The following is a 26063-nucleotide window of genomic DNA, read 5'->3' as shown; positions in this document are numbered from 1 at the left end:
GAGCTCACCAGCAGAGGTGACCATGATGGAGTCTCAGAATCGCAAAAGAGCTCCAGCATGGACCGAACGGGAGGTACGGGATCTGATCGCTGTATGGGGAGAGGAATCCGTGCTATCAGAACTCCGTTCCAGTTTTCAAAATGCCAAAACCTTTGTCAAAATCTCCCAGGGCATGAAGGACAGAGGCCATAACAGGGACCCAAAGCAGTGCCGCGTGAAACTTAAGGAGCTGAGGCAAGCCTACCAGAAAACCAGAGGGGCGAACGGCCGCTCCGGGTCAGAGCCCCAAACATGCTGCTTCTATGATGAACTGCATGCCATTTTAGGGGGTTCAGCCACCACTACCCCAGCTGTGTTGCTTTACTCCTTCAATGGAGATGGAGGCAACACGGAAGCAGGTTTTGGGGACGAAGAAGCAGAAGCAGAAGCAGATGATGATGGTGTTGTAGATAGCTCACAGCAAGCAAGCAGAGAAACCGGTTTTCCCGACAGCCAGGAACTGTTTCTCACCCTGGACCTGGAGCCAGTACCCCCCGAACCCACCCAAGGCTGCCTCCTGGACCCGGCAGGCGGAGAAGGGACCTCCGGTGAGTGTACCTTTTAAAATACTATACATGGTTTAAAAGCAAACATGTGAAAGGATTAATTTGCCTGGCATTCGCGGCTCTCCTGGTTGTACTCCCAAAGCCTTTGCAAAAGGTTTCTGGGGAGGGCAACCTTATTGCGTCCTTCATGGTAGGACACTTTACCACTCCAGGCCAGTAACACGTACTCGGGAATCATTGTACAACAAAGCATTGCAGTGTATGTTTGCTGGCATTCAAACAACATCCGTTCTTTATCTCTCTGTGTTATCCTCAGGAGAGTGAGATATCATTCATGGTCACCTGGTTGAAATAGGGTGCTTTACTTCAGGGGACACTCAGAGGAGCCCGTTCCTGCTGGGCTGTTTGCCTATGGCTGAACAGAAATGTTCCCCGCTGTTAGCCACAGGGAGTGGGGAGGGTTGAGGGGGTAGCCACGCGGTGGGGGGAGGCAAAATGCGACCTTGTAACGAAAGCACATGTGCTATGTATGTAATGTTAACAGCAAGGTTTACCCTGAAAGAGTGTAGCCACTGTTTCATAAAATGTGTCTTTTTAAATACCGCTGTCCCTTTTTTTTTCTCCACCAGCTGCATGTGTTTCAATGATCACAGGATCTTCTCCTTCCCAGAGGCTAGTGAAGATTAGAAAGAAAAAAAAACGCACTCGAGATGAAATGTTCTCCGAGCTCATGCTGTCCTCCCACACTGACAGAGCACAGACGAATGCGTGGAGGCAAATAATGTCAGAGTGCAGAAAAGCACAAAATGACCGGGAGGAGAGGTGGCGGGCTGAAGAGAGTAAGTGGTGGGCTGAAGAGAGGGCTGAAGCTCGAATGTGGCGGCAGCGTGATGAGAGGAGGCAGGATTCAATGCTGAGGCTGCTGGAGGACCAAACCAGTATGCTCCAATGTATGGTTGAGCTGCAGCAAAGGCAGCTGGAGCACAGACTGCCACTACAGCCCCTGTGTAACCAACCGCCCTCCTCCCCAAGTTCCACAGCCTCCACACCCAGACGCCCAAGAACGCGGTGGGGGGGCCACCGGCCAACCAGCCACTCTGCCACAGAGGATTGCCCAAAAAAAAGAAGGCTGTCATTCAATAAATTTTAAAGTTGTAAACTTTTAAAGTGCTGTGTGGCATTTTCCTTCCCTCCTCCACCACCCCTCCTGGGCTACTTTGGTAGTCATCCCCCTATGTGTGTGATGAATGAATAAAGAATGCATGAATGTGAAGCAACAATGACTTTATTGCCTCTGCAAGTGGTGATCGAAGGGAGGAGAAGAGGATGGTTAGCTTACAGGGAAGTAGAGTGAACCAAGGGGCGGGGGGTTTCATCAAGGAGAAACAAACAGAACTTTCACACCGTAGCCTGGCCAGTCATGAAACTGGTTTTCAAAGCTTCTCTGATGCGTACCGCGCCCTCCTGTGCTCTTCTAACCGCCCTGGTGTCTGGCTGCGCGTAACCAGCAGCCAGGCGATTTGCCTCAACCTCCCACCCCGCATAAACATCTCCCCCTTACTCTCACAGATATTGTGGAGCACACAGCAAGCAGTAATAACAGTGGGAATATTGGTTTCGCTGAGGTCTAAGCGAGTCAGTAAACTGCGCCAGCACGCCTTTAAACGTCCAAATGCACATTCTACCACCATTCTGCACTTGCTCAGCCTGTAGTTGAACAGCTCCTGACTAGTGTCCAGGCTGCCTGTGTACGGCTTCATGAGCCATGGCATTAAGGGGTAGGCTGGGTCCCCAAGGATACATATAGGCATTTCAACATCCCCAACAGTTATTTTCTGGTCTGGGAATAAAGTCCCTTCTTGCAGCTTTTGAAACCGACCAGAGTTCCTGAAGATGCGAGCGTCATGTACCTTTCCCGGCCATCCCACGCTGATGTTGGTGAAACGTCCCTTGTGATCCACCAGAGCTTGCAGCACTATTGAAAAGTACCCCTTGCGGTTTATGTACTCGGCGGCTTGGTGCTCCGGTGCCAAGATAGGGATATGGGTTCCGTCTATGGCCCCACCACAGTTAGGGAATCCCATTGCAGCAAAGCCATCCACTATGACCTGCACATTTCCCAGGGTCACTACCCTTGATATCAGCAGATCTTTGATTGCGTGGGTTACTTGCATCACAGCAGCCCCAAGAGTAGATTTGCCCACTCCAAATTGATTCCCAACTGACCGGTAGCTGTCTGGCGTTGCAGGCTTCCACAGGGCTATCGCCACTCGCTTCTCAACTGTGAGGGCTGCTCTCATCTTGGTATTCATGCGCTTCAGGGCAGGGGAAAGCAAGTCACAAAGTTCCATGAAAGTGCCCTTACGCATGCGAATGTTTCGCAGCCACTGGGAATCGTCCCAGACCTGCAACACTATGCGGTCCCACCAGTCTGTGCTTGTTTCCTGAGCCCAGAATCGGCGTTCCACAGCATGATCCTGCCCCATTAGCACCATGATGCATGCATTGGCAGGGCCCATGCTTTGAGAGAAATCTGTGTCCATGTCCTGATCACTCACGTGACCGCGCTGACGTCGCCTCCTCGCCCGGTATCGCTTTGCCAGGTTCTGGTGCTGCATATACTGCTGGATAATGCGTGTGGTGTTTAATGTGCTCCTAATTGCCAAAGTGAGCTGAGTGGCCTCCATGCTTGCCTTGGTATGGCATCCGCACAGAAAAAAGACGCGGAATGATTGTCTGCCGTTGCTCTGACGGAGGGAGGGGCGACTGACGACACGGCTTACAGGGTTGGCTTCAGGGAGCTAAAATCAACAAAGGGGGTGGCTTTACATCAAGGAGTGTTTCAGGCAGGACTTCACGGAGGGTTCCAATAAGAAATGGTGCACCTAAGTTATTGTTCTTATTGGAACAAGGAGGTTAGCCTGGCCTCTGATTGATACATGGCTAGATTTACCTCGCTGCACCTTCTCTGTGAGTGACTGCAGTGTGACCTAGAGAAATGAGTCCCCTAGATGGGGGAGGAGGCAAATGAGTCCAAAACAAATCTGGTCTATTTATTGTTTTGATCCACTCCATCTATCTTTTACATCTTTGGCTGGCAGCAGACGGTGCAGAAGGACTGCACGCCATCCACATCTCATGGCTGCTCGGCAGAAGATGGTACAGTACGACTGCTAGCCATCGTCATCTCTTGCCTGCCCGGCAGAAGATGGTACAATACGATTGCTAGCCATCGTCATCTCTTGCCTGCCCGGCAGAAGATGGTACAGTACGACTGCTAGCAATCCGTATTGCCTGCCTGCTCACCATAAGACGGTTCAATAGGACTGACTGCAGGACTAAAGAGAATGACCTGGTCAAGTCACTCCAAATTTAGTCCCTGCGCCCATGTCTGCCCAGGCGCTCCCAGCCGACGTGGCCAGGAGCACCTCGGACATGACGAGGACGGCTACCAGTCGTACTGTACCATCTGCTACCAGAAGGCAATGGGTTGCTGCTACTGTGTAGCAATGCTGTACCGCATCTGCCAGCACCCAGGAGACATACGGTGACGGTTACCTGAGCGGGCTCCATGCTTGCCGTGGTATGGCGTCTGCACAGGTAACTCAGGAAAAAGGGCGCGAAACGATTGTCTGCCCTTGCTTTCACGGAGGGAGGGACGGAAGGGGGGCCTGACGATATGTACCCAGAACCACCCGCGACAATGTTTTATCCCCATCAGGCATTGGGATCTCAACCCAGAATTCCAATGGGCAGCGGAGACTGCGGGAACTGTGGGATAGGTACCCACAGTGCAACGCTCCGGAAGTCGACGCTAGCCTCGGTACTGTGGAAGCACTGCGCCGAGTTAATGCACTTAATGCACTTAGAGCATTTTCTGTGGGGGGACACACACTCGAATATATAAAACCGATTTCTAAAAAACCGACTTCTATAAATTCGACCTTATTCCGTAGTGTAGACATACCCTAAGTGAGGTTGAAATCCTGACTCCATTGATGCCTGTGGCAAAACTCCCATTGATGTCAGTAGGTTCAGTATTTTACCTGGAGACGGTAAGCATTTATTAATTATAATTTGACTTCTAATGCTCCTCTGATAATAACTTCATTTCCTCTTTAAACTGTGCTTGCATGCTGCAGATTAGCATACTTTAGTCCCAGAGCACTGATGGGCTGAGGGGAAGGAACCTGTCCCCTCCCCCCTCAGCCAGAAGGTTGGCTTGGTTGACACAAGACCTCTTATGTCAGGAATGTAAGCCTGCACCCCACCCATCCCAAAACCTTTGTAACTTTAAGAATAACTGACATCTACCCGTTACACTATGTGCTAGAGCAGCATTTCACAAAGAGGTCCATTAGGCTATGTTATAGCAAAAGCTACAAGAGTAATATTTCCTGGTCATTCTACACTCTTCCGTGCACTTTCATTTCTTTTAAGGCACCTGTGTTTTTTGGCTACAGTAAGCAGGGGGGAAGCTAAATTTTGCCAACTCCCTTCTAGTTTTGGCAGTTTCACTCTAGTTACTTCCAGGAATTATGTCCCTGTCACAAATAGGCTGTCAGTGCCAGATTTGGGAAAACCCTCCTTCTTGTTTTGATTAGGAAATGGATTCTTTTCAAAAGCATTCCCCTCCCTCACTCTTCCATATTTTCACCATGGTCGGAGACGGGCGCATCCAAAATGCGAAGTGTGCTGAAAATAAATTTGATAAGTGCCCGGCAGAATCTGCTGTCAAGGATGCTATAGACAGTTCAATATTTGCTCCACTCCCATCTGTCTGTTTCTCTTTGGCAGAGTCTGATACTTGGTGGCTCAGGCATTTGCAGTCTCTTGTCAGTGTTACACTGACAAGAGGATGTGGCTCTTAGAATGTTACACGTGAAGAATTAGAACCAAAGAATACACAGCCATTGGCCCCTGAAGCTATTTTAAAAGGACCCTGTAAAGATGGTTTTTAGGTAGATGATATTATAAATGCACCACACCCCCAACAAGAAGATGGAGTGAATAAATTTCCCACGAAGGATGGAAAAGTACCTGCCACATGGATTGTATATGCTGTTGGTCCTGGAGAGGAGGAGCTAGCAGCTGAGCATCTTTGGGAAAGCAGACCTATGAAGAGATTAGCTGATGCAGGCTCAAGACCATCTTTAGTGACAGGACCACCGAAGAAAACAGGGCCTGAGAATGAGCTGGAGACTTTTTCTGGTCACCTTCAAAAGGGTGTTCGGTGACTTCAAAAGCTGGGGCCATACGTAAGTAAGGAAGCTCCCCTCCACCTACTGGGCCCTGGATGCAGTTCATCAGGACTACATGCAAGTGAAGGCAGCTCTTCTAAACCATGTTGTAGCCAGAGGCTGCCCTAAGAACAGGTACTCGGGCAAGAGAGAAGGCCACATCAGGAACTTGTCGATACGGAATGCACACAGAGGGACGCTTTGTGATGAGGATGGAAGTAAGACGCTGTGTAAGACCTACAGCCCTACTAAAGCTGCAACAAGGTCTAAATATTTTCATTAAAATTGTGTAGGGTTTTGCTAAGAAGTTCAGTTTTCATGTAAAAACTGAGCTTTCAAGGGGTGACAAATTTTTTTTAAATGACTCAAGTCCAAACGCAAACAAGATGGCTTTGTGCAAATAGCTGAGCATGCAGTATTCTTTTTTCTTTAGATACTTCACAGCAGTACTGCAAGGCCAAATGAATGTTTCATGAAATACTCTGAAGGTCTCAAATGGACATGCACATGATAATCATTTATTGATTGCTTAATATCCGGGACATACAACTTGCCCCAATAACATTCTAGGAGAGTTGGAACTTAAGTCCAACCACAAAAGAAGAAAAAAACTTTTAAGCCAAAATCACGGAGGTGGGGATGGGTGGGTTTTGTTTTTTTGAGGACTGACTCATGATTTTTTGAATGTTTGGGATTGGTAATACTGCTATCATTAACACATGATGGTAGCCAGCAGGGTAGGGCTCCATTCAGCTGGTACATGGTACTGGTACCTCTCAAGTTGCTATCTTGTTTGCTGGAATCTCACTTACTTTTTTAAAATTAAGCCTTTAGCTCTGTGGTTGTAAAGAAAACTTCTAAACTGTGCACCAAGTGTGATGGATGCAGAGATGTCAGCAGAAAGCCTTGTTTTATACTGGCAATGAGAGTGCCAGGAACTGGAGAAGAAAGTACGTTAAATCAAACAGTGTGGAAATATAGTAGCAAGATTTACCACTGCAAATCTTGCTACTGCAGTGGTACAAGTAGTAAAGAAAATGTCTTTGGCATCTTTGCTCATTAAATTTCATTTTCTGCTATGGCGATGTCTACTTTCACAGTGACAAGGTGGGTGAGGTCATCTCTCTTATTGGACCAATTTATGTTGGTGAAAGACAAGCTTTCAAACTTCACAGAGCTCTTCAAAGTAACTAACAAAGCCCTTAAAAATGGTTGGAAAAGCTCTTTCCCAGAAGAGGTATAAACAAGCTAAAATCACTTACTCAAGCATTTATTAGCACTCTACATTTTGATCTTGAGCTATGTAAATTCACAGTGATTCAAACCATCTGCACTCTAGAACAATTAAAAACCTTCAGACCTCCTATGAGTTTCCTTCCTCTGATTATAACTTATGTGGTGTAGTAAAACACAGAGGTAAACAGCTAGTTAGTGCAGACTTTTGTGCCTATTTAATTTTATAGTGCAATTCACATACAACAATTCCCCCTTTAAAGGCAGTTAGCTTTCATCTGGAAAACATAACTTTTTTTTATACTGAAATGTTAGTTTATATGGCTTTGAAACAATTTGAGTTAGAAGTGCCTGCTCTCACTCATTCAGACTTCAAAAAAAATTGTCCTTTGGGATATAATATTTTCCACACTTGATCTTAGCTGAACAGTGAATTTTTAAAAAAAGTCTGAGGAAAATCTATCCAGCCATTTTGGATATGCAGTGCTGAAATAGAAACTGTCCATTGTATGTTTAAAAGAGAAAAAGCACCCCCCCGCGCTTTTTTTTTTTTTTTTGACACAGAACTCAAACGTTTGAATTCTGAAACTCGCGAATGTAAATAGTACTTCTTTTGGAGTTTCTCCATGAACACATTTGGATAAAGATTCTTACAAGCAATTTGAAAATTCCCTTCTGAGTATGCTCATCTTGCAACTAAGGTTTTTATTTTTAGCAGAGCCTAAGTCCTAGCCTCCTTTGGGATATCCAATGAACATTCTCACTTCCTCACCAACTGCTTCCAGGCTGCAGCTGAAATTGTTTCGGTGAGATGTCTACACACATCTCAAGCTTCAAAACAATCAAACAAAAAAACCCCCCACTGCCTGGACATCCAGAACTAGAAACTATTGTGGTGTGAAAACATTGGGACCTCTCCACAGATCTTCCTATAAGCTGCAAATTCTGAGCATTTACTTTAAATACTGTTTATCTTAATTGCCAACGTACATGCACATCACAATGTAAACATATATGGTACTGTTCTGTTACCCCAGCCTTAAAAAAACAAAAACAAGAAAACCCCTGTCTCCACCTAAGTTCCCTGAAAGCTGCGCCGCCCCACGGCAGCCTATTTAGTGCCATGCAGGCGCTCAGAGAACCCGCCTGGGGACCTGCTGTGGCCCAGGGAGGGGCGCTACTCCCCTGGCTCCAAACTAGCCTGACCCTGAATCTGCCGGGGCGCCTGGACCTGCCATGGCCGGGACACCCCTTCCCCGGCCCGAAGCCAGCCCTGGCCTGGACCTGCAAGGCTGGAGGAGGAGGGCCTATCCTGTCAACCCAGCCCTGGAGCTGCCGTGGCGGGGAGAGGTGCCTTTTCCCCCCCGAAGCCCAGGTGCTACTGTGGGGGAGAGCTGCGGGGGAGTCCTCTCTCCCCGCCAAAGCCCCAGAGCACCCCCCTTTACAGCAACCCCCCCATCCCTCACCCTCTACCCCAGTTTTGAGCCCCTCATCCCCGGCCCCACCCAGAGCCCTCACACCCCTGCACTCCAACCCTCTGCCCCAGCCCAGAGCCCCCTTCCACACTCCGAACCCCTCGGCCCCTCCCCACCACATGGATTTTGTTATGTGCACCAATATGGAGGTGATGTGATGTGTGACACAACAAAATTCATTCCACACATGGGTGGGAAAAATTAGTCTCCAGCCAACTATAACCAGAGTAAAGTTATACATTCTCTGTACTCGAACCCATTCCCATCAATGAGGTGTGACCTTCAAAGCATAATACAGATATGGATCATATAAATATTAACATTAATAAGACCATGCTTTCCTCTTCTGTTTTAAAACATGGAAATTATATGTGAAACAAATCAAACTTTAAGGTGGTTTTTTCAATTTTAAAATTATAGGCAGGGAATGCAATACAAGGCACCTAACTCAGACATGTTGCAAATTCTGTAAATCTAACAGTATAGAGCTAACAATTAAACTATTAGTTATTCCTTTAAAAAAGCATATGTGAAAACAATGTTGTTTAGGTTGCAAAGACATGCAGTCAAAAATTAGGAAATACCAGATTTACAGATGCCAATGCAACCTTAAATTGACCCCTTGGCTGTACCTATAGACTGAATGAGGCGGGGCCCTGTGGAAAACAGAATGTGATCATGTAATTAAAAACTAAATCATGATGGGGCTGATTCTGAATTAAAGACGCACAAGCAACTGGAAATCTAGCATTTCCTAGTTTTTGACTGATTGTCATTGAAATCTATATTCTTTTTTGATGTAAGTTTTTGTACATAATTTCCAGGAGAGGGGAGGTGCGCCTTTTCAGGGAAAGGTGAATTCTGTTGCATCATCATCAAGGTCTGAACTCTTGAAACTTCAGCACAGCTACACCACTGTAGGTAGCAGTAGGAGAAGGCTGTTATCCTGGTGTGGGGGAGGAGCTGCTAGCACCATGTGCTCTGTCTAGGAGGTAGTCCAGAGTAACTCATCCTAGCCCCTCCACTCCCCTGATAGTGGGGCGGGCTCTTGACCTATGTAATTTGTGAAAATGTTGAGTTTTTCTTGTTCTCTGTTCTTGCTGCAGTGCCTATTGCTAGGGCTGAGTGGTGGAAAGTTAAGGAGAATCAGAACTGTACAAAAGCAGGAAGCCTCCTTACATCAGTGCCTGACCAGAGCTAAAGCCATTACACTGCTGGACAACTCATTAATGTAAAGACATTTTTCCTCCTTTCTTCCCTGCTCTTTTCTGCTGTCTAGGGATGAGTCTAGGCTAAGAAAATTGGAGTTCATAATTCCCCATCAATGGAGCTCCACCAAAGAATACTGTAGACAAGACTCAGGAGTGAACAGGTAATCTAGTACAAGGGAACTCTTATAGCAATCTCAGACATTCCTGTCAGCTTTTTAAAAAGATGAACGTCATCAGTAATGTATGAATAGGTCAAAACTTGGGATTTGGGTATCCCCCCGCCATCAGTTCAAAGCCAGTAAATTGATCATAAATCCATTAAAATGTGGGTTCAAGACACTGTATGCATCACTCTTTAATTTATTTTAATATATTTCCATTTTCTTTCTTTGCTTTTTCCTATGTCCATGTTTCCTTCTATGTCTTGATACATCTTTTGTCAGCACTTTCTTTCTTCCTAAAACTTTCTGTTTAACATGTTACCTATCTGATATGGTTTTTCTTTGGCCTAATACTTCCTTTGTGTATTTTGTTCATTGTATTTACACCATTTCGACCCTCCTTAGTCCACTCCACTTCTACCCTCATCTTCTTTGGATAGAGGCAGTAGCACTCACCATCCAAATGTGGTGGGATGAGAACACTTTTGTATGGTGAACAGGAGATGGAATAAATTTGTAGATGTTGTTTTCCAAATATGCCGTGAGTTGGTGAGCCCTGGCTAAAGCAAAATTAGAATTAGGGTACAATTTTCAAAGGTACCCAAGTCTCAGTGAAAGTCCTGAACATTCTGCCCTTATAGCTGTGCTGTAGAAGTACAGCAAACTATCATTAATTTGTGTTAGCAACTGGGAAACTGAATTTTGTAAATGAACAAACATAAAAAATGCATCATAAGGAATATCCTGCTCCACCTAGGTACAGGAGGTATCCTCAGTAGAGGATTATCAGGAGGACCTCCACAGGATAACTTTCAACACAACATTACAGAGATACAGAGTTGTTGATGACAATGTCAGGATAGTGACAGTATCATTTCCTTCTGAGGATGCGATTCTATTTCATGAATTGGTTGAGAGGATGACCTCAAACTTTTTTTTTTTAAAGATGGTGGTTAAGGATGAGTGGGAAGTTAGGTCCAATCAAAAGTTATACACCCTTCTCTTGTCACTGTGTTAATCAACAGTTTCCAATACTGGTTATTAAAATAATACTCTAAGTTCCAAGCTGCAGTGTGGATGACCCCTAGAAAGTTTCCACTGCACAGCTAAGCAAGTTTGTAATTAAATAGAAAAAATGACACATCTAAAGTGTAACAAGAGAATCTCTTTTTCTTTGCCTTAGAGATTACACTGCTGATTTGATTGCCTGACTGGAAGGTCCCACCTCTCATTTATTTATTTACTGGCTTCAGGACAGATTCTGGGAATCAAATTGTAATTACAGTATATTAGGAGTGGCATTTTCCTGGTATTCATAAGCATGCAAGCTTCTACAGTTATGGTGTCTATACTTAAAACAGAAGGTCTGGTTCATTTTTATTGCTCCAAATACTCTTGCCTACTGTTAGCAATTAGGAAAAGTGTAAAAAGCAGAATAACTTTTGTTTGTTTTTAAGTACACATTATTATAGAATAAATTTCCTTAAAGTTGTATTTTCTCATACATTGTTACAGTCTCTACCATTGTTATAGTTTAATCATAGAATATTAGGGTTGGAAGAGACCTCAGGAGATCTAGTCCAATCCCCTGCTTAAAGCAGGACCAACACCAACTAAATAATCCCAGCCAGGGCTTTGTCAAGCTGGGCCTTAAAAGCCTCTAAGGACAGAGATTCCGCCACCTCCCTAGGTAACCCATTCCAGTGCTTCACCAGCCTACTAGTGAAATAGTTTTTCCTAATATCCAACCTAGACCTCCCCCACTGCAACTTGAGACCATTGCTTCTTGTTCTATCATCTGCCACCACTGAGAACAGCCTAGCTCTATCCTCTTTGGAACCCCCTTCAGGTAGTTGAAGGCTGCTATCAAATCCCCCTTCACTCTTCTCTTCTACAGACTAAATAACTCCAGTTCCCTCAGCCTCTCCTCATAAGTCATGTGCCCCAGCCCATTAATCATTTTCGTTATCCTCTGCTGGACTCTCTCCAATTTGTCCACATCCCGTCTATAGTGGGGGGACTAAAACTGGACGCAATACTCCAGGTGTGGCCTCACCAGTGCCGAATAGAGGGGAATAATCACTTCCCTCGATCTGCAGGCAATGCTCCTACTAATACAGCCCAATATGCCATTGGCCTTCTTGGCAACAAAGGCACATTGCTGACTCATATCCAGCTTCTAATCCACTGTAATCCCCAGGTCCTTCCTAAGTGCAGGACTCTGCATTTGTCCTTGTTGAACCTCATCAGATTTCTTTTGGCCCAATCCTCCAATTTGTCTAGGTCACTCTGGACCCTATCCCTACCCTCCAGCATATCTACCTCTCCCCCCAGTTTAGTGTCATCTGCGAACTTGCTGAGGATGCAATTCATCCCATCATCCAGATCATTAATGAAGATGTTGAACAAAACTGGCCCCAGTACTGACCCCTGGGGCACTCCGCTTGATACCAGCTGCCAACTAGACATTGAGCTGTTGATCACTACCCGTTGAGCCCAACAGTCTAGCCAGCTTTCTATCTACTTTACAGTCCATTCATCCAATCCATACTTCTTTAACTTGCTAGCAAGAATACTGTGGGAGACCGTATCAAAAGCTTTGCTAAAGTCAAGATATATCACATCCACCGCTTTCCCCATATCCAGAGAGCCAGCTATCTCATCATAGAAGGCAATCAGGTTGGTCAGGCATGACATGCCCTTGGTGAATCCATGTTGACTGTTCCTGATCACCTTCCTCTCCTCCAAGTGCTTCAAAATGGATTCCTTGAGGACCTGCTCCATGATTTTGCCGGGGACTGAAGTGAGGCTGACACAGGCATGCTATGGGGCCACCAGAAGTGGTCCAATGCTACTCCCCCTTACAGGCCCTGGAATAGATATTGTGCAGGAGAGTTGGGGAGGGAGTGGGCCTATAGGACATTGCAATATGGAGATTATGGGCTGTGACATAGCTTTTGGGAGATTGCCAGGGGATGTTTTGGACCTTTGAGCAGCCCAGAATCTAAGGATGCAGCACAAGAGCAGACCTATTATCTTCAATGTCAAAGTCATGTACATGCTTAAAACTCTGCTGTCCTTCCGATTGTTTTGTTTAGCTAGAGGCTCAGTCATTCTTAAATGCTGTAGGACCCTCTAAGCCCACTTCTCACCCCATCTTTTACTTCCTTGCTTTCAAGGGCCCAGTACCTTTCCCATACTCCAGCTTTGAGCAAGAGAAAGGACTGGCGCTTGTTTATGACACAGAAAGCAAGAGCAAACACAACACAATTATTGCTGGAACTGATGTAAACGCCACAGTTTATCAGTGATGAATAAAATACTTCAATACAAGCAAACAAAAAATGTTTACATAATGAAGTCACTAGACTCTGAAGAACAGTCCACCTTTATTAAATTAGATATCTGGCTTTATGAATTGATGTTTGACAATTCAGAGTCCTTGCCAGGTTAGTCAAAATGTTCACCTTTGTTTTCCTGTTTTAAGGAAAACCTCAGCTTTACCTGTGCAGCTCTTATGAAGCTGAACCTGGTGTTGCATTTCAATAAAGTGAACTTTAAAATCCTTGATGAAAGTATAAGGCTGCAGGTTAGCTCTACCTATAATGGAAAATATGCATCTTTTTCTCTGTATAAGATACAGCCAGCTGTATTATACGAAGTTCATCTTTTCCTACAGTTGCTTTATATTAATGATTATTCATGAGAACATTGTTTCAGAACACTGTATGCTTGTTACTATTTCTGGTCATAGGTGTATTATTTGGTTCTCAAACTTTTTAACTTATTTTGACCCTAGAAAGTCAGTAGTTTAAAAACCTATTTTAAAATTAGATTTCTATAGACACTATGCTTTTTTAAATAATGTTGTTCACTAGTCATCTTACGTGGGTATCTGTAGTATTATTTGGATTAAATTCTGTTTTAATTTTTTAAAATGTGTTCCCTATTGTCCTCTTGCCAGTTGCTCAAATGATCACAACAATGGATTGCCAGACTTATTTCTCAGCAGATTTAGTTTCTTTCTTTCTATGACTAATTGACAGCCAATGCACTCTAGAATATGACCCAATAATTACATTATGATTTGCTATTGTTCAGGAGAAAATATATGGTTAGTAAAGACAGTTCATTAAGCAAACAGTTAGAAACTATCAGGAGTTCTGTTTGATTACATGGGCTGTGACACTTATTCCATCTAACCTTGGGAATCACTTGACTATCTAGCACTTCTGCCATAGAAAAATATGCTGTTTGAACTGAGCTTTCCAAGATAGATATTCACCCCCTTTGCCTCCTTCCTTTGCCACTTATTGCAGCATTTATACAGCTCTATACATCTGTTTCACAAACACTAACTTCATTCTGCATAGCACTTATAAGTGTTGTGTAAATCTTTGCCACGTTCCTTGACTTCTAATGTCATCATGTTCAGATAACACTTCATTAATTCTGCACAAAACCAAACCTGCCTTCAGCAGAGTTATCAGTAAGCATATCTTCCAACTGTGGATCTTTGTTTTTAGTATGCACTATTCCTTTTTGTGGTTAACTAATTGGTAAAGCTTCTCAGGGTGGAGTAAGAAAAAAATCTGTGCCTGGTTGTCTGTGCAGGACCCAATCCAATGCCCAATCAGAAAATGAAAAGCTTACCTGGAGGAAGATGGTAAAATGGGTAAAATGAAATCCATTTGGAAGGGGGCAGAAGGACTTGGAGGAAAAGTGCACTTGTGGTGGGTGGAGGAGGAAGATCAAAGTGTTGGTGCAAATGTAACTCACAGCGTGTGTTACACCTCCCCTTCTATGCCTGATCCACAGAGGATATGAGTCTGTTACAGCTCCAACCTACAGAGCCTGGCTGTTTAGGTCAAACTGTCGAGACTTGTGCTTTCTCAACTAAGGTGGTACACTGGTGACTGAATTGTGTAAGCCAACATGGCAGCCATCACAGAAGTGTGGAAGCTGGAAGGAAATGTCTAAGAGGGAGGCGATGGCTTTATCTTTATATTTTTTTATATTTTAAATAAGTCCCATAAATGTCAGTGGATATGGGCAATTCATCTGAATTCACATTCTCCATAGATTGGCCCATCTAACACAGTTCTCAAGTGACAATGCACTGTTGTGCACCAGAAGGAAAATCTTCACTTGCTGCTGGTATCTTAAGTGTAATATATACGGTCCACTTACTTACCCAGCCTAACTGATCCTTATAAAGATAAATTATTGTTCTGGTAAAGCAGAAGCCTCTACAATTTAGGGGAGTGGAATGTACATGCTTAAAGCAACCAGTGAGAATCTGGATTATTTTAACAATAATAAAAATGAACCCACTTATTATTTATTTATTTATTATTATTATGGAGGCACTGATAAGGTTGAGATAAATTTTTAAATATCAAACACTTCATAAATCTGATAAGATTTCAGATTGATAGACGTAATTGCAAATAATAGAAAATCCAATGTACACCTGAATACAGACACTGAGGACACTGTCAAGATTAGTAAAATGACACTGACATACATCTAAACAGTTACTTTGCATTCAAGGATATCTCATAAGGAACTCAGATATATTCATATATATTCTCCCCACCCCCTCTCCAACCAATCTTTATTGCAGCAGGAAAAAAATACTTTGAGCCTTTTTTGGTATTATTCATATAGTGCCATGCATATGCCTGGTTCTTTGCAGACAAGTATAGTATATGGCAGTAGTGGGCTGCCCCTTCCCGCAGCTCCCATTAGCCGGGAACGGCGAACCCAGGCCACTGGGAGCTATGGGTGGCTATGCAAATGTAAACATACTGTCTGGAAGCCCGCCAGCAGATTACCCTGATGGGCTGCATGCAGCCCTCGGGCCGCAGGTTGCCCACCACTGGTGTATGGCCTCTGTGACAGAGAGATAGTGACTGATTTGTAGTGCACAGGTGGATTGCTGCATGCTTGCAGAGCCCTTTTAACTTCAGGTTTCAGAGTAGCAGCCGTGTTAGTCTGTATCCGCAAAAAGAAAAGGAGTACTTGTGGCACCTTAGAGACTAACAAATTAATTTGAGCATAAGCTTTTGTGAGCTACAGCTGTAGCTCATGAAAGCTTATGCTCAAATTAATTTGTTAGTCTCTAAGATGCCACAAGTATTCCTTTTAACTTCAGTGAGTCTTGGTGCAGTCTACCTGCATCATATCAGTTACAGGTTTGGAGCCTAAGTAAAGCAACCAAACGATGCTATCTCCCTGGTGTCATGGGGGAGCCCCATGCATGCACTGTGCTGCTAGATAAAATTTTCAAAAGCCCCTTAGGATACTAAGTGACTGTCCCATTGACTCAAGCCCACTTTTAATGGGATTTTGACTAAGTGACTTATACATTTTACCGGCTGTGTTTATGCTCTTGTTGATGTCCACTGGGAGTTTTCCATCAACTTCAGTTGGTGCAGGGAGTGGGTCCACTATCAGTATCTTCTCAGGCCTCTTGGGTTGGGGATGGTCTGGGCAAATCAGATAACATGGTGACCATTTGTCCAGAGCAATTATTGTAATTCTTCCTCTCCCCACTCACTCGACATTCAGTTTATAATTCTCTTGCATACAATGAAACTTTACACTATCAACAAGTAGGCATGAGATCCAACACATTTACACCTATCTTAGTCCTGCATTTTCAAGTTTCAGAAGTTGTTCTTAATGTCTAAAGTGCATGTGCTTTAATTTTGGTACAAGACTCAAACAGAACAAGGATTAAACATTCTTTTAGAAAAGATTTTCAGAAATAGTGATTTGCTGCTCCTTAGAATTTGGTGTGAGAAGCACCACTGGTCAAGGTCATAAGTGCCTTTTCAATATTTAGGTTAGATAGTATGAATACTATACTTAGAGTGGGAGGTATAGCACACAAGTTACATCAGTACTAGCATTAGGAACATAGGAATTGCCATACACTGGATCAAAATAGCAATCCATCTAGTCCAATATCCCGTCTCTTAGAGTGGCCTATACCAGGTGCTTCAGAAGAAGGTGTGAGGAAACCCTGCAGCAGGTAGTTATGGGACAACCAGCCCCCAGAGAAATTTCCTCCCAGGAGTTGAGGTGAGCTTATGCCCTGAAGTATGAGGCTTATATGCCTTCAAATCCTTTTTTTTTTTTTTTAAAGATCAAATATATGGTATAGTTTGGGGAAGACCTGGGATCTCTTGTTTCTTTTCCAGAGTTTTCTGGAGAACAGTCCCACTTAAATGACTCTGCTGGGGGGGGAGGGGGGAGAGGAATTGAGAGCTACATGAAATGGATGAGGCCATTTGCAAAGAGAGTGGAGAATGATGGAAATGGAAAACTTAAAATCTAGTAACCATTATCCTACTTCTCTGCACCAATCTCTTTTCACTCTTTCCCCCAACTAAGCCATACAAATAACTGCCCCCTTTGGGCCTCCCACTCCTGCCTCCACCCCTTTGCCAATGCTGTAGTTGAAATTCCCAGCTTGATTGCCATCCCTTCATCCGCTCCTTTAGGTCTGTCCTTAAATATCACTCCTTCCAAAGGCCTGTATTTCCTAATCATCCCTTTAAGGAGAGAACTTTTAAAAACAACTAAACAAAAGTTGTAGACCCAGCAAGACAGTTACTAATTCTTATGCCTAATTGCTTTGTTGGTTGTCGGTTTCCTGATCTCTATTCTTTAGGTGCATCTCGCTTTAGGACTAGTCTAGCCTGGAGTAGAATACTCTAGGGCTAGTCAGTAATGGGGAAGGAAGCCACCAATGTGTGTGGATGGACAGTTTGTTCGTGAAAAGATCCCAAAACTCTAAGTTAATTGACATTTACATTGTGCCAATAGCATGCCAGACACTTTAAAGATGTGTGAAGACAGACACCCTACCCCCTATCTGAGCATGGATGTGTGCACAGACTTGCCCCAAAATAGCTAAATCAGTTTTAATTTATACCTTTTGTTACCACAGTGTCAGTCTGGGGGTGGACATTCTTCTTGGGCAATAACAGTGTTTGATTTTGCTTAAATTGGAAAATTGCTTTAAACTAAATTGAAGTAAAACGGACAAGCTACATAAGAACGGCCATACTGCGTCAGACCAATGGCCTATCTAGCCCAATATGCTGGCTTTGGACAGGTTTCAGAGTAGCAGCTGTGTAAGTTCTATCCGCAGAAAGAACAGTGGTCAATGCCAGATGCTTCAAAGGGAATTAAACAGAACCGGGCAATAATCGAGGGAGCCATCCCATCATCCAGTCCCGCAGCATCTGGTAGTCAGAGGCTTTGGGTTTGCAGTTTTGTTGTAACCCTGTTGGTCCCTGGCTCTTAGAGAGACAGAAACATAAGCCACTTCTGTTTCCCAAGAAGAGTATATGTACACCCAGACTTCGCCTGAAATAACAAGAAGTGGGAGTTAAAATGGTTTTTGTTGCCCTGGTGCTAGTTTGACAGCAGAGCAGCTCTTAGACAGGGGCAGGGTCTCTGTCTTCGCTTTTCCTGCTCAAGTGCCTGGCTGGCAGCTTATTGGCACAGCGTAAGTTATCAACGCTCTGAAGTTGAGGGGTTTTGAGCCATCAAACTGGCCCTCCCACTGCGCTGGCTTCTTCCTTCCGCGTTACCGCTCCCACTCTCACCCCAGGCGGCCAGGTGTCCATAACAAAGGCTTGCGCGGGCGCTGGATGTGGAGTTAGTCGCAGAGAAACGAACTGCTCAGGGCAGGCTCTGCAAGAGACGGTGCCTCCGCCCAGCTCACCTGCTGTTCGGGGACTAAAGTCCATCGCAGCCCAAGGTGAGCCGGAAGAGGCGCCGGGGGGGTTCCGGGCTGTTTGCATTGCACCACCCGCCCCCTCCTGCGAGGCGGGGGCGCTGCCGGCCGCCAGGCCAGTCCCTGCTGCTGGGGGAGGAGGCAGGGGCGAGGGCGGCGCCGTAGCCGGAGCTCCCCTTTGGGCTGCGCTGCCCCGTGTGAACTTGTGCTGCAGGGAGGCTGGGCAGGCGGGTGCCGGCTGCGGCAGCCGCATCAGCTGTTGCGCCCGCGTCCCGGAGGCCTCGGGAGGGGAGGGAGAGCAGCGGGCCCCCATGCGGCGGCAGGGAAGGGGGTCTCCGCCTGCGGGCCCCTGCCACAGCAGCGGCGGCCGCTGACGCTGCCCTGGACTAGCAGCATGAGCAGCGGCTACAGCAGCCTGGAGGAGGAGGAGTCCGAGGAGTTCTTCACCGCCCGCACCTCCTTCTTCGGGAGGCCCCCGGCCAAAGCCAGGCCCGATCTGCAAGTGAGTGCAACGTCCCCGGGCCGGGGCAGCCCCGGCCGCTGCCCCCGGCGCGCGGGCAGCGTGTGCTGCCGGGCTGGCCCGAGTCGGGACCAGATTCTCGGGCTGTGCCCTGGCTCGTCCCGCTCCCGGCTGCCGCCCGCCTCCGGCCAGCCGCTCGCCAGGCGCTGATCCCGCCAGGCGCCGATCCCACCCGGCTGCCTGATTTCAGGCCTCCACGTGTCCCGGGCCCGGCTGTGAGGCAGCCGCAGAAGTTGCCGATGTCTTTTCCACCCCAGCGGAGCTCCTTCCCCCTGTGGGGACAGGGAATATTTGCCCTCGGTCCTCACTGGGACCCCCCTGATTTAGAAAATGCTCTTTAGGGGAGCTGTGGAATAAGCTCCTCCGTGTAAAGGCTGGGATAGTGCATGCACAGCCTGATCCGCATCGCCCTGGTCAGGGCCAGGGTCCGACCATGCTGTCCGGTCCTGCCGTGTTAGTAACTGTTGCATGGATGCAGTGGAACAGCCACTAAATCTGAATAGGTTTCAGAGTAGCAGCCTTGTTAGTCTGTATTCGCAAAAAGAACAGGAGTACTTGTGGCACCTTAGAGACTAACCAATTTATTTGAGCATAAGCTTTCGTGAGCTACAGCTGACTGCATCCGCTGAAGTGAGCTGTAGCTCACAAAAGCTTATGCTCAAATAAATCTGAATAGGCGTTAACCCAGCTCCAGGATTGCCTGGTAGCCGAGAAGAGTGGGTGACATGTTCCAGGCACCGAGATCAGGAGCATCTGTCTCCTTATTCCACCTTAGGTGATAATGCGCCATCCTCCTCTCTCGAGGTAACACTGATACCTCCTCTGCACCCTTCCAAACCCAACCCCTTCCCTCCCAGTAAATCCTCTACCCCTCTGGATTAAGATGGATATAAAATACTGAAATAAAGGTTTTCAAATATTCTGTTACAGATAAGCCATGATCAGTAATTTAAACAGTATGCACATTCTGTTTAGTGACTTGGGACCTCAACGGTTAATTTATTAAATGTGTTGCAGTTCTCTTTTTAATCTGATCTGTTAGACTAAGGTGTGCCTTGACAACTTGTTTTCTTTAGTGTTAGCGCTGGAGGCATGTTCTATAAATGTCAGTATGGCAGATTTTTTTTTCTATATATTGAATTGAAATGAAATAAGAATAGATTTTGTTTACTGACTTCAATGCTTTAGATGTCCCAAAGTGCATTACAGACACTTCAGATACTGATTCTGGGATAGCAACGTGGCATCATTAAGTTCTCTGCAATAATTCACACAGCCTGGACATGAAATAATGCTTACTGAGAGAGGATCTGGCCAACATTCCCTTACTCCACTTGGGGAAATGTCTTGGAATCTTTAATATCCAATAGATGTAGGGAAAGGACACAAGTTTTAATAGTGCTGCAGTCCCTAATAGTGCTCAACAAGTATGACACTGGATATGTTTGTTAAAACTGGGACTTGAGCTCTCTGGTCTGGTTTAGAAGTAAGAATGCTACCGAGAGGGAGCACACTTGACACTAGATTAATAATTAATTTAATTTAACAAATACTTTGAAATCGGAGTTTAATTTTTTTTTTTTTTTGGATACTTTTGTGTTTTACTTTTTGTGACAGGCAACCAGATACCAGGCTAATGGACAATCTTATAAAAACTTAGATAAACTCAAAATTCTTCAGTGTGAAAACAAAGTTATGGAGCCTAGGTGTTGAGATAAAAATCACGTTTTCCTGGTAGTGAGTAATCATGCTCTCAGTTTTCTGTTTCCAGCTTTCCTTTTAGTTGTAGTGTGGCTCTGTAGTTTTATTTGTTTTGAGCCCGGCAAGCATGAGTTGAATTGAGGTAAGGACCGTTTCAGCCTTTTGATGGGGAGAGAGGGATATGAGAAATGTAACATGTCTTGTTCAGTAATACAAGATAAACTCAGAACTGAAACAGATTTTTTTTTTTTTAAACTCTGCTAAAGGATCAGTACTGGCGTGTTATCAAACAGATATTTCATTAACTAGGTGTACCCTAGTCTTATGAGTTCAAAATACTGCAAGTTTGGAGGTTTGAAAATGAAGCAGCAGCAACCCACCTCTACCAGTACCGGGATTCAATTAAAAAATGTTCAGTAGATGCAGTGTCCCACCAAAGATGCAAAATAGGGGTCCAGCATTCCATAGTAAACTTTGTTCCTCTTTTTTTGATTGTCTTTAATCAGGGGATTCAGCCCTCCCTCATTAGTCTTTCTGCTTCCGGAAGCCTGAGTTGGCTTTTCTAGAGATGCAAAAAAGAAAAGGAGTACTCGTGGCACCTTAGAGACTAACAAAGAGATGGTTCTTCTTGTCTTTGGAAACTGATGAGCCATTGTTTCTTTGTGTATCGTTTCTTAGTGGAGCTCTGCTTCCATTCCCCCCCCCCCCCCCCCCCCCTTTTTTTTTTTTTTTAATGTTCCCTTTTAAGCCTGGGCTACACCCACTACAGAGTTAGGTTGACGTAAGGCAGCTTACATCGATGTAACTCTGTAGGTGTCTACACTAAAATATAGCTCCCACCAATGTAATTCACCCACTGCACCAACTTAATAACTCTAGCTCCACGAGAGGCATAGCACTTAGGTCGATGTAGTTAAGTCGATGCAGTCTGAATGTAGATACTGCATTGCTTATATCAACTGTTGTGGCTTTTCCAAAGCCGTCCCACAATGCCCCACGCTGACAATTAAATCAGTGGAGGCACTCCTGGTGCGGGCGTGCACCATCGACACGAGGAGCAGAGTGTGGACATGCAAAAGTGGTTTAATTACTGCGTTGGCTGTATGTCGATGTAATTTAGGTCAACTTAATTTTGTAGTGTAGTCTTGGCTTTTGTTTTTATTCCTTTTCACTTTCTTACTACTCCTTCTTACCACTGTTCATCTTCCTCTCCTATGTTGTTAGCAGTTGTAGGCCTTGTGCCTGCAAGCTATGCCCAGGCAAAACTCTGCTCATATGAGTCTTCCCATTGAAGACTATTCACGTGAGTAAGGCTAGACAGTGTTTGCCTTTGTGTCTAACATTAAAGCTCTTACCAGCAATAAATGTTTCACCTAGTAGCACTTCTAGTGTCTAATCCAGTAATGATGCTTGATAGTGAAACAACACGTTGTCACAGAGTACAAACAGTGAGACTTTGATATTGGGCAGCCTGAAATAGAATTCAGCTATATCCGTGACTCTGCAGTCCCAGAAATACTCAGCTAAATATTTCTACTCACAAAGCTTATGCTTATTATCAGTTGCATTGGTCCTCCTTTTTTGTTTAACCGAACATAGATTTCAATGGTCATGTGACTACTGAAAGATGCTTTTCCCTGGAAGGGAAGCTGTCATAATAAGGTTCTTTGTGTATATATGAGGATGTTACTTTGGTTTGGGTTTGAGGCTTAGTCAAAAATGCATGGTAAATCCCCTGATAGCTAGAGGGCAGCTACTAGTTGCTGTTCCTGTGTCTCTTTTCAAATGCACAGACTGTAATTTTGCAGTTCTTTCTCCCTCCCACCCCCGCATAAGACTAACCAGTGGTACTCATATTTAAATGTAACCAATTTAAATGCTCCATCTTAACTTTGTTTTACACCTCTCCGTACACACCCACCCAAAAGAAAGAGTGAAAACTTTTAGCTTACAGCTTTGCATGCAGAGAGACATATTGTACTGGCTTGCAGGCTTCTTTTGTCTAACTGTCTAAAGAAATCAGCACTTACGTTGGATCTTTAGGTCATGTTTAAGCTGCTAAGGGGGCAGGGAGAAAGGAATTGGAAGCAAAGATCAGTTAATCTGTATAATTAGTGGACTATTGAATTTTTGTCCTGCAGTTAATGGGCTGCCCACCATAACAACAGGAATTAAGTTGCATAACAAGAGGAATTAAATGAAACTACTTCTGGGATAGAAGTTTAAAAATCTCATAATAGTCCCTCTTTATAAAGTGCAATGTCTTCAGTGGAGTTCTTTAAAAACAAGGTAACAGGTTATTATGTCTCCCTTTTTTTTTTCCTTTTCTCACCTTAAAAAAAATCTAAATGGAACTACTGAAATTAAAATAATGTGAGATGAAACCCTATTTGTTGCATCACATTGCTGTCGGTGAGTTTGAGCACTGTCTCTTCAGGGCAGGGATCTTGTCTTCATAGCTGTCTGTCAAGTGCCTATTATGCTGTTGGTACTCTATAAATAAGAAGCATTTTCCCTTTCATGTAGTACAGATTGCAATTAATGGTCCTACTATATGACACAATGCAGTTAAAGGGGCACTCTTGGAGGTGGTAGATCCCAACTTGAATACCATGTCCATGTCATTATTCACATGTATGGCTTTTTTTCCTTTCCAAAACTAAAGCTTTAATGCTTTTCTTTTATAATAAATACCTTTTCCAAATTCCATCAGCCTACCATTGTAAAACTGCATGCTGGAAGAACACAAAGTTTTGATATAAAGTCAAATGAAATCACTACTAAGCTTCCAAGGGGTTGTTATGCAAACACAGTAGCTTTAACAGGATTTCTAAGTAAATTAAAGTATTTAATAGTCAAACTAATTATCTCAATTTTTCAAATTAAATCAGTCATCTTATCAAAAGGGAAATTAAGCTGGGAAGAAAATATGTTTTCATGGTTAGGGTAGGGTACTCAAAATGCAGCTTGCTTTGTGCCACATTGTGGCCCATGGAAGGGGATATTACGGTACTTTTTTCTGTACTTTCTCATATCGTCTGTGGTATCAGTAACACAGAGACAGGAGGAACTGTGGAGAGACTAGACTACATAAATATCCAGGAGGGCCTGGACTACTGTAGCTCCTTGTATCACTGTTATATGTTTTCTAGATGAAATGGGAAGAACTGTAGAAAGTTGGGTCCAGCCATTGAGACTATTAGTATGTGAAGTTATTCAGGTGTGTAAGTCTCCGCAATATCAGGTCTTGTAACTTTATATGATCTAGTCTGTGTGGGTCTTCCATTCCCTGTGCAATGTTTCTCAAACTTTTGAAAGTTGAGCCCCTTCTTCAGGAAACCACAGTCATGTCTGCAAACTTATCAGGTGTCGTTAGAGGCCTACAGATCTTCATTTATACATCTTTCTATGCCTTCCCAGCTAGTCTTGTGCATTCCCCCATTTTGGGAATTGCTGATGTAGCTCTTCATTAGATTTCCTCGCTTTTCTTCCAGGCTTTGATAACTGGGGAAATAGTTAAGTGTCGGCATTTAAAGTATCCTCACTGGAATCCAATTTAGCACTACATTGAAATGCCTGGGACAGTTCATATCTCCGAGCTATTGTTTCAGGCTTTCTCCATACTCATGCAGACGGCCATGCATTTGGTTACAACTTGCTTGACATTTTGAAGGTTTTCTCATTGCACTTTTAGGGCCTCATGAAGTGTGCACGTTGGTGTTTTCCATTTCTTTCCGTCAGTCTCAGATATCCCCCCCCCCCCCCCCCCCCCCCCCCCCGAATCCTCATTCCCTACGTCCTGTCTTAGTCTTTCTTGTCCCACGTCTCCATTCTAGATCTTGGTTCCCTCCCTCCCTTTTCCTCTTACAGGTACAGGCCTTCATGGCCTCTCTTGCCCTTCCCAAGAGTCAAATCGTGGTTTCTTCCTCTGCATTGTCTACATTATGAATCTGATGCTGGCTTTATACTTTAATGTCCACAATTAGTCTGAATTTCACATCAGTTGGCCATTGTGACCCTTTCTACAGAATCCCATGGAGTTTCCACTCAATAACATTCAGTGGAGAAAACATCTCCCCTGATGATTAGAACAAATGAAGATTCTATTTTTAGATTTTCTTTTTACCCAGAAAGGTTAGACTTTTTTGACAAGCAGTCATGAAGTTTATTAAAAGTAAAACTAAAAATATCCAGTAATATGGCTTATTCTCTTTATAATTCCTTTGGCAGTCAGTGGATATTATGCTGTAAACATTCTTTCTTACAGCTAAAAAAATTGCAAGTCAAAGAGAGACCTTTTAACTCTATAGTGATGAACATAGTACAAAACCCAGGACAAAAATCAGTTGCTGTCCATACTGCTCTTGTTTTAGCCAAGAGGAGACCGTGCGCTCCATCCGCATACTTTCTCTCCATACCCATGCTGGGAAAGGAGATGCTAAAAGGTCCGAGAGCTTTTTTTATACATATAGGTGAAAATTGACTTTGACTGCCAACAGCACTAATGGAGCAAACCTTTTTGAGGTTCATGTTTGTATCTCTTGTTTGTATCTTTTTTTTTGTTACTGTCATTGGGCAGACTGGTGTGGAGTTTAGGTGCATGTTGCTTGCCTTAGACAGAGCCACCAGCAAAACAAGCAGGTGCTTGGGGCAGCACATTTCTAGGGGCGGCGTTCTGGTGCCGGCCCTGCCGCCCCTAGAGATGTGCCCCAGCTCGCCTCCGCCCACTTCCCTGAGCGAGCCGCCGCCGCTCTGCTTCCTGCCCCCCGCCCCCGCCCCCCCCCCCCCGGCAAACACGGCAAGTCTGGGAGGGAGGGAGGAGAAGCGGAGCGGCGGCGTGCTCTGGGGAGGCAGAGGTGAGCTGGGGAGGGGAGCAGTTCCTCTACCCCCCCATTACTTCCTGCAGGGGCCCACCCCCCCCCCCCCGCTCACCTCTGCTCTGCCTGCTCCCCTGAACGCGCTGCCTCTCCCTCACCTGAGAGGGAGGGGGGAGAAGCGGAGCGGCAGCGTGTTCAGGGGAGCAGGCGGAGCGGAGGTGAGCTAGGGTGGGAGGTTGTGGGGGGGAGCCGCAGGAAGCAATGGGGGGAGGGAATGCGGCATGCCCGGGGGAGGAGGGGGGGCTGGGGATTTGGGGAAGGGGTTGGGAAGGGGCGGAGTTGGGGAGGAGCCAGGGGCAGGGGGGCACGAAAAAAAGCAGGGGCGGCCAAAAATTTTTTTGCTTG

At 44.9% G+C, this 26063-nt stretch overlaps 1 protein-coding gene across 4 annotated transcripts in view; it reads left to right on the top strand.

Moving 5' to 3' along the window:
* RASSF3 (Ras association domain family member 3) overlaps positions 1–26063 on the top strand; it is a 173136-nt gene that overhangs the window by 74523 nt on the left and 72550 nt on the right. The window contains exon 1 of one of the 4 annotated variants that reach the window (XM_043548420.1): positions 18498–18644. The exons of 1 other annotated variant lie outside the window; for it this stretch is intronic. Coding sequence is in view for 1 of the 3 variants with exons in the window: in XM_043548415.1 (XP_043404350.1) it covers positions 19015–19122 (108 nt within the window). In the remaining 2 variants the exon portion in view is untranslated. 2 more of the 4 variants (XM_043548415.1, XM_043548424.1) reach the window with 2 other exon arrangements.

The sequence above is a fragment of the Chelonia mydas genome, chromosome 1 (assembly GCF_015237465.2).
Source record: "Chelonia mydas isolate rCheMyd1 chromosome 1, rCheMyd1.pri.v2, whole genome shotgun sequence".
NCBI lineage: Eukaryota > Metazoa > Chordata > Testudines > Cheloniidae > Chelonia > Chelonia mydas.
Note: the sequence above shows the minus strand (reverse complement) of the source record. Positions and strands in the feature narration are given on the sequence as shown.